Source organism: Bacillus rossius, chromosome 5, assembly GCF_032445375.1.
Source record: "Bacillus rossius redtenbacheri isolate Brsri chromosome 5, Brsri_v3, whole genome shotgun sequence".
Lineage (NCBI taxonomy): Eukaryota > Metazoa > Arthropoda > Insecta > Phasmatodea > Bacillidae > Bacillus > Bacillus rossius.
Genome location: NC_086333.1, coordinates 77580010 through 77593377, shown reverse-complemented (window position 1 = coordinate 77593377; position 13368 = coordinate 77580010). Strand labels below are relative to the sequence as shown.

Here is a 13368-nt window from a genome sequence, read left to right as displayed (position 1 = left end):
ACACTTTAAACTCATTTTGAAAACCAAATGAAAACAAGCAATTACAAAATAAATTTAGAAGAGATGAAAACAGGGTCCATCAGATCAGTAAACCCGCACGCTCAAATCATCAGCAATTTTAAATTTTATTTCAGTTACACCACGTACAAATTATGATGTGAATGGAGGCCACTGATTGTGAACTCACCATGCCTCAGGACCAGGAAGCTCAGCGTGACGCATGTGATGTACACAAGACACACAAAGTCCAACCACAGGCCAAATGCTCGGCTTGATGCTATAAAAAGGTAGAAAGCAGTGGAGTGGAGATCCTGCAGAAAAAAATAAATAAAAATAAAACCAATCATGGACTTCAGAGCAGATAGAATAAAGGACAGAAAAAGAGTTGGGGAATTGAATGACAAGAGTGCTTCATCTTAAGTTACATTATTACCTACTTACTGAGATAAAATATTCATTTGCTACAATTTATGTTTTGTATTATTTAAACAAATTTTTGATTTGAGGAGGCATGATTTATTTCATCCCAGGCTTCCTTGCATTGCCACAGTGTCTAGCTTGTAGCTGCCAGGATAAATCACTTGATCATTATCACGGCAGTGACTACAAACACCGTAATACAGTGAAAGTTCCTCAATTCAGCATTCGGTGGGTCGGCACATTCTGCAACTAGGCTTCAATCAAACCGCTCAAGATCAGATATTTTTTTGGGTGGTTTCCAACCTGTTGACTTGGCTGTAGGATCGTGTAACTGCGCTACCAGCGTTTTTAGTTCAATCAAGAATTTATCGTCGTTGCAAGATTTAATTTCATTACAGTGTTTCCAGTTGTCTAGTGGGTCACTTTTCATGGGTACATTCCCACAATAATTTTGTGAAGAACAACGTTCTTCTGTATTTTATTTCTACAGAGCAGCTACTACAACTTGTTTTGAATACCATTGTACGTACTGTAGATAAATTTTCTCTGGTATTCCAGTTGAATCTATATCTATGCTCGATAATCTGGCCAAAAGGCTAATTCGGCATAGCCGCTGTCACAAGCGTTGAAGATCTTTCACTGTAACTGCATCTAAACACAACCACTTAAAAATAGTCCTATGCTAGATCCCAAGTTGAAACAAACCTTAAAAAGTAAATAAGTTTGTACAAGTTACCAGTATATGTTGTTATATAGTTATTCTCTTGGTTATAGTTTTCCTTAGTTGTCGTCCCAGTACCATCCAGCTGCCCTTGCTAGTGACATTTGGTAGAGTCTTTGGGGAGTCTTGTAAGGCTTCAGTCCATTAACCCAGTCATTTAGTGGTTCAGGCACGGACTTATTTTTGTTAGAGCTTTGCCGATATGAATTGGCAGAAGCAGATTTTTCCAATATTTAGTTGAATCGGCATTTCTGCCCATCCACAATACGTTTGCTAATTTTTGGCCAACATAATGAAATATGAAAGTTACTGACTTAACCCTAAAAATCCACAAGTACTCTTTTCACTTTTCGTAGTACTACATATACTACATACAGTACTTTGAACTCGCGCCATTTCTTAGCTACATGTGGCAGCCGTATATATCAATCTTAAAAATCCTGTGTTTTAATAATGTTCTTGAAATTAAAACATTGTAAATAAATATACCACCAACATGGCAAAGTTAAGTAGGAACAAAAACTTTATTTTTTAGAGCACGGTTGCAACTGCAAACAATGGAAAATACCCACTGGACTGCAAAGAAATGTTGCAATACCATGACAGAGACCAAATTTAACTAACTTACTTCAAGTTTTTAAAAAAAATTGAAATAAGATAACACAATACTATAAAGCTTCACATAACATCAATTACTTTTACTATTACCCGTGCAAAGCTACCACATCAAACACATTTCTGTTAAAATGTTTGGAGACCTGCATTTTTGCTACCACATTAAACACATTTCTGTTAAAATGTTTGGAGACCTTAATTTTCGCTACCACACGCGTTAAAATGGCATTGGAATTTTCTTGTTTTGTAACAATATATAAAGTCATACAATCTTGCACATTTCAAATTCTCTTTTAAATTTGTATTTCGTTAATATATTTCATTTGCCTATATTTAAATTATCTTGTTTTATAGTTACGTATTAAAAAATTAAATTTTCCAGCCTCCATTTGAAAATTCACGTATATAAACTGAAAAGTGAGAATGTTTTTTTTTTTTTTTTCTTGTGATTAGACTAAACTAGGGATGGGACGATTCCAAAATTTTCGATTCCGATACCCGATTATCGATTCCTTAAAAAATCCTTCGATTCTCGATACTCGATACTCACCTAGTTAACTTAATATTAAATAATTCAAATTCTATTTGCAACATTTTTTTTTCAGCTTTCAATACATATATATGATGTAGCATACATCATAAATTCATATTTATCAAATTTGAGTACACAACTAAGTTATTAACATTAACTCATATAAATGTTTACATCATTAGAAGTTAATGGCTCATTTGTCAAAGGGGTCAAACTAATCTAAAATTTGTTTTGTAATACGGAATAAACTATAAAAAAAAATTTAAGTTTTCCTTGAGCAGTATAAATTATTTTCATTCATACAACTTGCCTAACTTAGAGAAGGGTACAAATTAACTAAAAAATTTGTGAAATGAAACTGTAACAAAATTAAGCAACAACTAGAGAACTTGCAAATGAAAGTGTTGTACTTGATTGTGGTATTTCGGCATTAAGTTACATTTAAGAAACACAAATTCATTCGTTTTTATTTCGGCGTTGTGGTAACGACCCAACAAAATCTATAAAACACTGACCAACTAATCATCGTCGTCACACCATTTGAAAATGAATGTTTGTTTACATTTTTCCGCTTTTTGGCGCGATTTAAAATGCTTGTGCTGCCCCGTACGGCTGGGTGACGAAGTAGTATGGTTCGCTCGATAATCTGCTTGATACTACGACGCTGTTCCAACTATATGCCAGCGCCCCCGGCTGACGTGGTATGGCCACTCATGTAAGGCTGTTCCAAACACCGTTCGCCCAATCATCTGCTTGCTTTTGTATTTATTTGGTGTCGCTGTTCCAAGCTGACATCAGTGCCCCGAGCGGTGTGCGTAGGCTTTAAAACTTTGCCTGTTTGTCTTATCTATCCAAACATTATGCCGGAAAGGAAAATAAACGCCGTAGTTTTGCGTATTTTTACAGTATATTTTTGGGTTTAACATTATAACGTGAGCATGTGTAAGTTTTTTTTTGCTTTAGTGCATTTATGATTAATGTTCAATGGCGGCCATGTTGCGGTGTTTGTTTACCAGTGACAAGACAAGTCTTTTACCTAGTATTTAAATTTCCCGTAAAAACATTGCGATTTCGCGTTTTAATACTCAATGTCGTGGAAAAACGCTGCATTGTGGCGATTTCGCGTAAAAACTGTATTTTACCGTGATTTCGCGTTTATCGTCGTTTAATCGCGATCGCGGAAAGAACAGGCCCCTACTAATACGCAGTGATAATTTTTTTATAAATATATTATGTACTTAGACTTGTGTATAACATTGACCCAAGATTTAGATATTGTTTATTTGGGGAAAAATGACTTGTTATATATGCGTCTAGTCAGTCATAACCCCACTCAAAGAGTCGTTAAATAATTGTATCTGACAGATTTGCAATTTTGTGAAATGATTTTTTTTGCTACATGCGGGAATCGACTTTTATCATCGATTCTCGATTATTGATTATTTAAGTAGAATCGGTAGGTATCTATGAAATTGGGAATCGGTTTTCCCATCCCTAGACTAAACACAATTACGCAGTTGCGAATATCATTTTTATAGTAGTTAATGCAAATAAATTATTTATTTACACCCTAAATTATGTCCTGCTGCAAAGTAGTGTTTCATCCGTGAGACTATACATCACATGTGGAATTTTTTATGGTACTAAAAGACATTCATTGAAAATTAAAAACGTTTTCTTAATAAAAATTTACAAATTGGTCAAATTTAAAAAAAGAAATACCATTTAGTTTAACTTAGGTTATCTTACTTTTTAATTAATTTTTTTCTACTCGAAAATGAAATACATACATGATTTTCTAAGGAGTCATTTTGGGTTATTTAGTAAATTTATTAAAATATTTTAACCAACATGTATTAACCCCCCCATCCCCCAACCAACTTTTATTGGTTTGGAATATGTGAAATGGCAAAAGTTGAATCAGCGTATTTGCATGTAGGAAAAATTTTAAGAATCAGTAAAGCTCTAATTTTATGTGTTCTTTCTTAATTTAGTTCTGTGACCTGGCAATATAAAAATTTCCAAGCTGATAGAAGTTATTATTTAATTGGATTTAACTTATGATAGTGAGATCACTTGCGAAGGTAAAACTCAATGTCACAGACCGGGAATATTGATACAGAATGGGCCACAACCAACAGTAAGGTTTCACCCCAGCATTTGCCTGGGTGAGTTCGGCCAAACATGGAAAACCAAAATCAGAATGGCTTGACCAGGCTTTGAACCCAGGTCCTCTTGAACACGAGTACAGAGTTTTAAACCTGCGACACCTCGCTCCATGATGGAGATCAGTCCACCTGGAACGAAGCACGGTGCGCACACACTATCAACTCGGCAGAAGTACTTCAGTGTTGAACATATATTTTTAAATTCAAATGATTAAATTATTTTAGCGATGTCTAGTCATGAGGTAAATCTAATTTTTCCTTGTACCAAATCTCTAATTTTGAAACTAAAAAAAGTGTCTTGAATCTGATCATGAATACAACAATTCATGAAAAAATACAGATATCAAAAGATTATTTTTGAAGTAAAAAAAATGTACATATTTACATTATTAGAATAGAAAGAATTTATTTTTGCATCAAAATTAATTTCTGTAATGCTAAACAAACATTCCCAGGGGACTGTAGATGGTGACATAAAAATATCTCTTTGCTTCTGTAGGGATACTTAATGTATTTTTGTGTCAACTGACAGTTTAAAATGTTTGAATTTTTGAATTTCCCTCCTTCACATAGTTTTCCTTGACTCTTTTTATCTTAGAATAAAATCTTTTTAAAACTGAAGATTAATGGTATTTGAGAGTTAGAGTATTTTAATATCTGACTGGCACAGTCATACCGATACTTCATAGCTTCACATGATCAACAATATTTTTGATAACCCTAGTTAAAAAAAACTCCAACCTTGCTCCTAGTAACAATGACACAAAGAAGAACATTTAAAACTTTAAAACCATTGGTCTTAAATTAGGAACCATTGTTATAAAAAGCTAAATGAAGCAAGAAATGAAACTCCTCTGCCTATTGCAGTGATAACGTTAATTCACGGTCATCGCAAACGGGCAATACCTGATGTCTGTCGAACTCCTCTTGCAGGATCTTCTCGGCCTTGAACGCTCGGATGGTGGTGAGTCCCTGCAGCGAAGCATTCAGGTGGGAGAACACAGGGCTGTTCGCTGGGGACAGGCAAGCACAGCAAGTTAGCATGCACATCCGAAGAACCAGATAAGAAGCAGCGTTAACACTTCGTAATCCCGAAATTTTTAACTGCATAATCAGAAGTGATGAATTTAAGAAGTAGTGTCAATCAAATGAAGTGAATGTAGGCTGGTTCACTAAAGGCTTGCAATCGAACAATAGAGTTCTGCAAGTACTTGAAAATTTTGAAAACTACATTATTGGTTTGAAATTCAATTTAACATTTCTAAATAGAATAATTTTTTGGAATTACTGTATTTACCGGCAGGATCATCATCCCTGCATATGGGTGGCAACATTAATATTGGACAAAAAAAAAAATTCTAACATTTTCACCGCAAGTTGCCCTCGAATATGAATCGCACAATATATCTGTATTCACTAGAGTTCCATGGATATAAGTTAAGTTGCCCTCGTTTTTTTTTCTGTTTACTACAGGAGGGTGTGAGGCAGCCCAATTCTCTCACCACCCTCCCCCCCCCTACCCAAATACTTACGACCCTTCCAAATCCTACACTACCTAACAAAAAGAAAAAGGAGAAAACTGTTATTTATTCTGCCCTAGTTTCCCTTTAGTCCACTGTATTTAATTTTTTTAGCCATCCCTTTGCCAGAGAAGAGGCCCTAGCTAATCTTTGTCAGTTCCTTCTATAAAAGCTAACAATCAAGTTAGGTACCTGCAAACTTGTGCAGGGACGGAAGAATATAAAAGGTGCACTTTATAAACGCCAACGATGGCTGAAGTTTTGTCACGGAATTTTCAGTCAAAAACGTGGGAAATCTCGGGCAGAAACAATAATGGTTGAGCACAGCTGCGTCATGAATACCTGTCAAGGCAGACATGTTAATTGTTAGGGTGATAGTTCACGGGACATTTACGATGAGAGGGAGGAAGAACCGTCAACATTGCCACGTGGCCTTGCGCACGCACACATGCACACACTCTTGCTCTCTGTCTCTGTGGCTGGCTTATTTTTATATTTTCCCCTCCTCACCCTGCCAACGCAGTGCAGCAGACACATCATGTGCCGGCACCGACCTGGCAGAAAGCAGACATGGTAGACCCAAAACAACCGTGCTGAAGACGGAGCTTCAACTACTGCCGAGATATTCAACAAATTATACTTATCCTAGAAGTTATACTTAATAAATACCAATATAGGTTAGTTATTAACGCACATATTCAAACACACAGTACAATGTATACCATGTTTTATCGCATGATCATCACATTGTTATTTAAGGGTGTCAACATTTCGAAGAAAAAAAAAAGATTTCTCACATAAAAATTGCATACCAATCTCACAACACGTTAATTCCGATCTGTAAAAGTTCCTGCAAGTGATCATAATTACGAACACTTACGTGAATTTTTAGGGCTGTTAGATAATCTTTAGTAAACATCCGTTTAGAAAATTTGAGGCGAGACGTAATATCCAAGGGTGGTCTCGTGATAAATTTAAGGAAAAAGCCCTGAAACGACAGTAATAACCAAATAATAAAATAATCAAATTGGCTTGTGAGGCAGGGGCTTGACTGTTGGGAGAGTTGCTCTAGATTAACTACCAACGACACGCTGAGCATGCTTACTGATTCCCTCCAGCCGCTTGACGCTGCGGGACGTGTGAACGTAGATGATCCTGAACAGGTAGAAGATGATGACCACGAACACCGTGGGCAGCAGGATCCAGTAGTTGACCGTTGCGATCAGCGTCACAATGCCAATTATCAAGAAGGCGATCTGCAAACAGCAGTCCGGTCAACTGTCAACTAAAATAACACTAAATTAAAATGCAAACAAGCTAACCAAACACTTTTTTAAACTAAAAATTAAATTAAATTAATAAACAAAATAAGAGAAATCTGTTAAAAAAAAAATTTGCTTGAAACCGTTCTTCAGTAGACATCTGATCCATAACTTGCTCTTAATGGAGATTTTAATTCTTAGGATCTATGTGACTGCTGTCTGAAAGGTGTGCAATAGGTTTATGTTGAAAACAATACTCAACATTCTCACTGCATTTAAAATATACGTACATATGTGAATAAGCCTGTGCAAACACTAGTTTTCTAATGCAAAGCAAATATCAAATCAAATGTTTTAAATATTCACCAAGTCGAATCAAATTGCGAATAGTGTTCCCAGCGAAGCTGTATTAAACTTATTTTTATGAAATAAAGGATTGAAGTAAAGAAAAATAATCATTTAACGTCTGTAATGTTTGAACTGATAAGTGATTGACCAATTGGGCTGTGTGCGTGCGTGCATGTGAGTCTAAATATACATAATTCTATAAAAATTATAAAATAACCATGCATCATATTAATATTGAGTAGTCATAAAAAAAACAAAGTGCCCCGTTTTATTCTTACAAGCAACCAAATTTATTTAAGCGAAACATATATAACACAAAAAAAAAGTTTCATAAGCAAATCTTAGGGTTCCAATGTTTTAAAGCTTTGCAACAAATGTGAATTGATGAAACACCTTAAAATATTTAAATGGTTTAAATTATTGTAAACCCTGCAAAAATAGGTACAACACATTACTGAAATAATTATTTGTACAAGAAGTATATGCATATATATGTATATAAAATGAACAGTTTTATGAACCTTCTAACATAATACATTAAATAAGCAATAATTACATTGGCATTAGAGAACATAAATCTAACGACCTGCATAGAACTTAGCATGCAGTAATAAATTACTCAAAAGTGAAGCATACTTACAGCAATACAGTCAATCAGTACTAGTGGCAGTTGTTCGTCGATTGCTCCCATGTCTTTGGAGAACCTGTTCAGAATCTGTCCTGCAAAAATTAATCGGAAGATAAACAAAATAATCAAACTTGTTTAGTTTTTTTTTGCAAATGGTTACTTGGTGGCAAACAGTTCTCAATGGCACTACGCACAACAGTAGGAGGCCAAAAAGTAATAGGTACTCTAAGTACACACACTGGTTCAGCTTCCCTGGCTATAACGCTTTTCTGCTTACAGAACCATTAATATGTAGTGAGTAGTCCCAACAACCTCCATCTGCTGGAGGGAAAAAAAAATATCCCTGTGATAACAGTAAATAAATAAACAAACAGATTTTGAGAAATAGCTTTCATGAATTGTCTGAACATAGTTTAAGATGAAATAATGTTTTCAGATATAATATGTTTTAGGTATGTAAGCTTATAATATTTTTTCTTCATAAAACTTTTTCATTAGTACTCTTAATGAAATACTACTTAATACTGTTGTGTTCCTTTCAAATACAATACATACTACGAATATACCTTAAGTTACAAATAGTTATTTTTTATAGTACTTCGTTGCTTTGCCAAATCTTTTTCAACCACATCCCACCATCTAGTCCACAGAATAGTAAAACTACTGTAATATTGTGAAAGGAGTTATATTAACAATCTTCAATAACGTAACATATTAGTTTCAAAATATATTTACACAATAATTATGTGTACATTAAAAATAACAATAGAAAAAAATAGTGTTTTAAGTTCTACAAAGTTTAAAATTTTTTTATGTAACTAAACTAGCATCTCAATTCTCTCCAGAGCAAGCCTACTTCTATTCTAGTGGACAAGTCCAGCTACTCTGATCAACTGCTCAGGCATACCAGTAGCTGATGGAAAGCTAAGAACATCCCTGATTCTTAAAGAATGATCTAAATATTACAAGTTTAGATACATACTCTATACTATTGATTCAATGTATTATTAATAAATATCACAGTACAGTAGAGTCCCGCTTATCTGGTTCAGATTAGACCGGACCTTGTACGGATTACCGAAGGTTTAGTTGAAACTGAATTTGCCTTAAAATGCATGTAATACAGTTTTAAACGGTTAAAACTACAAATACATATATTTTTTCCTCCTAAAATACAACATTTTATGACAGCTTAGTTCTAGTTTCAAAACTACTGTATAAGTAGACCTAGGTTTTTTTTAACCTAAGCACTGATGGATAAAAAAAAACGAAAGAAACCAAAATTCTGCACGCATTCACAGATTTCCGGAGGAGCACGTACCGTACTCAACCTGTGAAGCAATTCCACACACCTGACGGGTTGATGTTGAAGAACCTCATCGGCAAGCGAATGATGGTGTCGAACATCCTGTTGTGGAGGTTCACCGACGACCTCATGCAGAGGGAGAAGAACAGGAAGGTCGAATACACAAGCATCACGATGCACCCCACAGTGAGGCCGGAGAATATGTACGTGCACAGCTCCGTGGTCATCAGCTCACCGCCGCTGCCCTCGTCAGCTGCGTACGTCGAGTTTGTCGACGAGTCCGCGGCAGTGCCGTTCTGCGTGCTGTTGGCCAGGAGTTCCGCCAGAGCCCTCCGACTCTCCGTATTCGTCCTGCAGGAAAAACAATTCCGTTTACAGTGACAAACAGCCTCAGAATCTCACTGTATCATCAACTATACAATGACCTCCTGTGGGAACGAAGTTTAAAAAAAAAATGCTGCATCCATAAAGAAAAATAATAATCATCCCATTTAATCAACAATGTCTTTAAGTACTGGACTGTATGTTCAAATGATTTTTTAGGAACATGCCTTTAAATAAAATTTGCAATTCAACCTTGCAAATGAACCATTTTGGTACAATAATTTTCAAACACATTCAAGTGCATCATATCATTATATTAAATAAATAAATAAAATAGAAAAAATAACAGAGTTAAGATCACGTGCATAAATTAACCTATTCATGTTTTTACAGGAGGTATTTTAATAATCTAATGCTAGCAGTTCTAATACAAACAATAGCAAAGACATTTATGATGTCTGAATGCAACCAATTTTCTTACAGATGCACAGATGTGGCAAACAAGAACTAGGTTATCATCAATTTTTGAAATATGGAGCAAGCTATATAAAACACAATTAAGAAATGTGGAACTGGAGGTACCTTGAGGGTTTTAACAAGCTTAGAAAAAAAAAACACACTACTACTGCTCATTTAACTCTCAACACATATTCAAATGAATGACTTTGATATTTCATATTTTGAAAATCTATGAAACACTAATTTACACGAGTGAGTGAACGGATGTTTCAAGCTTTATCTATGTTTTGACTACATTTTTATTTGAAGTACAAGCCAATACACAATACAATACCACACATAAATTAAATTCAAGTGTCTCATAAACTTCTTTAATTTTTTATGTAATGCTAGCATAAGCATGTGAAATGAGCCACAAATTTTCTCTCTTCTTTCTTTCTCTTTCTCTCCTTTTCTCTGTCTTTTTCCTCTCTAACCCCCCCCCCCCCCAACCCCCTTCCCACCAAAATATATATTACACGAGACAAGGCATCTTAAAAGTACCTGACCATTTCTCTTGGAGAAAAGGTTGGATAAAAAACATTAAAAATAGCCAGATACAAGAAAACACTGGTATAAAACAAGTAATCTTTTCCTCAGTCTTTTTGTTAGGTGAGGGATAAAAGAGGCCTTGCAGAGAAGTGGCCACTGTTGCCTTACCCCTTCCGGCAGTAATAAAGTACGGCAAAGCAGAAAAAAAAAAGGACCACAGATCAACATCAGTGCAGCATTTCTTAAACCCCCCAATAAGTAAGAGACAGAACATACAGGCTTCGCTTATATTTATGGAACTCTGCTGATGACAGATATTTGGTGCGACCCTTTTTTTGAGAACGGTGAAAATGTTAACTATTTCATGGCCGAAACTGCAGGTGCGACCCCTCCGCGGGTAAACACGGCACGTGAAGCACTCACCAGGGCCGGCGCGTCCATACAGGCAAACTAGGGCGCCAAGTAGCTGGGGGCGGCGCAGCACGACACATAACAGCTGATACAACATGTTTAACGATTATTGAAACTAGATGAAAATGGATTTTTTAAACAGTTTGGAATGTTTATATTGATATAAGTCATTATTTAAAGTCCACGGTGATCTGTTTATGATTTGTAATAAGTAAAAAAAGTGAAAAAAAAAAAACACAAGCCTGCTTACATTTGATAGTTGACAAAATCTTAGGCTTACGTGATGTATTTTGAGGCAAGGAAATTTTTTTTTGGGGTGTCCGATGGGGGAAGGGGGGGGGGGGGGCAATAAGGTTACCTTGCACCGGCCCTGCAAGCACTCACCAGAAGGAGAGCCAGTAGTCGGAGCCGCTGGACAGCACCTGGGTCGCGAAGGTGCCCAGCAGCATCGCGGCGACGAGCGCGTACTTCCGGCTGGCCAGCAGGTAGGCCCCGTAGGTGGCCGGCTCTATCTTCCCCCGCGTGCGCATCTCCTGCACGTCCTCGGGCGACATCTTCTCCCCCAGGCACACCTCGATGGACGACGAGCTGCTCTGCGACACGACGCCAGCACCCTCTCTCTCTCTCTAACTCTCCATCTCTAACTCTCTATCTCTAACTCTCTATCTCTAACTCTCTATCTCTAACTCTCTAATCCTCTAACTCTCTAATCCTCTAACTATCTAACCCTCTAACTATCTAACTCTCTAATCCTCTAACACTCTAATCATCTAACTCTATAACTCTGTAACTCTCTAACACTCTTAACTCTCTCTAACTCTCTCTCTCTAACTAACTCTCTCTCTCTCTCTCTCTTTCTGCCCGCCACGATCGCAGTGCACCTCGAAGCTCGCTGCAAAACTTGCAATCGCTGGAGCCAAGATTCTATGGTGTCACAGAAAAGCAAATTTTGTCTCATATTGCCATTAGAAATTAATTTAAACTCATTAATAATATAAGTACATGTAAAAAAAAACAATTACATTGCTTAATATTGCTTCAACAATTCATAGGTATGTAAGACACTTCAAATGTGTACATCAAACAATACTACTATACATATATTGATGAAAATAAGTAAAACGAAAATCTGCAACTAAAACATTCAATAATAAGAATAAATTCAATATTAAAGCCCAAAATCATTTTTAAGTTTCTCTATAGGGTTTTAACCTTGGCTGTATGGTATTGGCTATAGACTCCTTATATTTACTCTACTTTAGAAACTAAAATACAAAATAGAAAAAAAATGGAAACTAAATGATGTTTTTTACTTCATAAATAACATTTAGGATTTTTTAAAATAAAATCCAAACTAAAAATTTATAAATTGAATTTTTTTTTTAAAGGCTATGAGGTAATTGCAGTGAAGTTCACTGCATTTCGGTGTTACGCGGTGTTACTGACTACCATTTAGGATTTGGCGGTGTATTGACTTCAATTTCAGTGTTTGGTGGTGTATTGACTTAATTTCACTGTTATTTTGGTTTTATCAGTGATCACAATATAATCTTGCCATTGGAACTTGAGCATAAACCACTTTTTTGTCAAGTTTGTAAAAGTTGCCAAAATTTGACGGTCAATTGCAGCTAAATGACTGCATTAATATTGATGTATGAGGAGGTCATTGGCGCAAAATTTTATGTTCTTTAATTTTGGTAAGAGTGAAATTTTCTGTAAGATACACCATTTTTGAGTAATAAGCGAAAAACTGAAACAAGTGCCACAACTGCGCTTATTTCGGCCATCACCAATTTTCCACAAGGATTTTTTGGTAGAAAACTTGGGTACAGCTCTACGGGGCACCTATAAACACCTCAAAGTTTCATTATGTTCCGATTTAATGCAAGGTCTAGACCCTATACCGAATAGACTAAAGGTTTGTAAACAGTATTTGATATCATGTGCCTGAATAATTTTGCATAATGAATTAAAAATGTGAACCGAGTTTTATTAGTAAGTTGAAGCATGCACTATTTATTTAGACCCCTAGTATTGTAGCTAAATTCATTCTAAATATTTCCATTTTAATAAAAATTCAATGAAAAACTCGTAAGTAACTACTTGGGTTTGATTCAAATTTT

The 13368-nt window shown here is 35.7% G+C and overlaps 1 protein-coding gene across 2 annotated transcripts in view; it reads right to left on the bottom strand.

The window, feature by feature from the left end:
• Positions 1-13368, bottom strand: part of LOC134532054 (probable multidrug resistance-associated protein lethal(2)03659) — a 72444-nt gene that overhangs the window by 26116 nt on the left and 32960 nt on the right. For both annotated transcript variants that reach the window (XM_063368225.1, XM_063368226.1), the window contains exons 14-19: positions 11630-11838; positions 9567-9871; positions 8227-8306; positions 7082-7232; positions 5363-5469; positions 188-311 (exon numbers count right to left, since the gene is read on the bottom strand). In XM_063368225.1, the coding sequence (XP_063224295.1) occupies positions 188-311; positions 5363-5469; positions 7082-7232; positions 8227-8306; positions 9567-9871; positions 11630-11838 (976 nt within the window). The remainder of the gene's footprint in view (positions 1-187; positions 312-5362; positions 5470-7081; positions 7233-8226; positions 8307-9566; positions 9872-11629; positions 11839-13368) is intronic.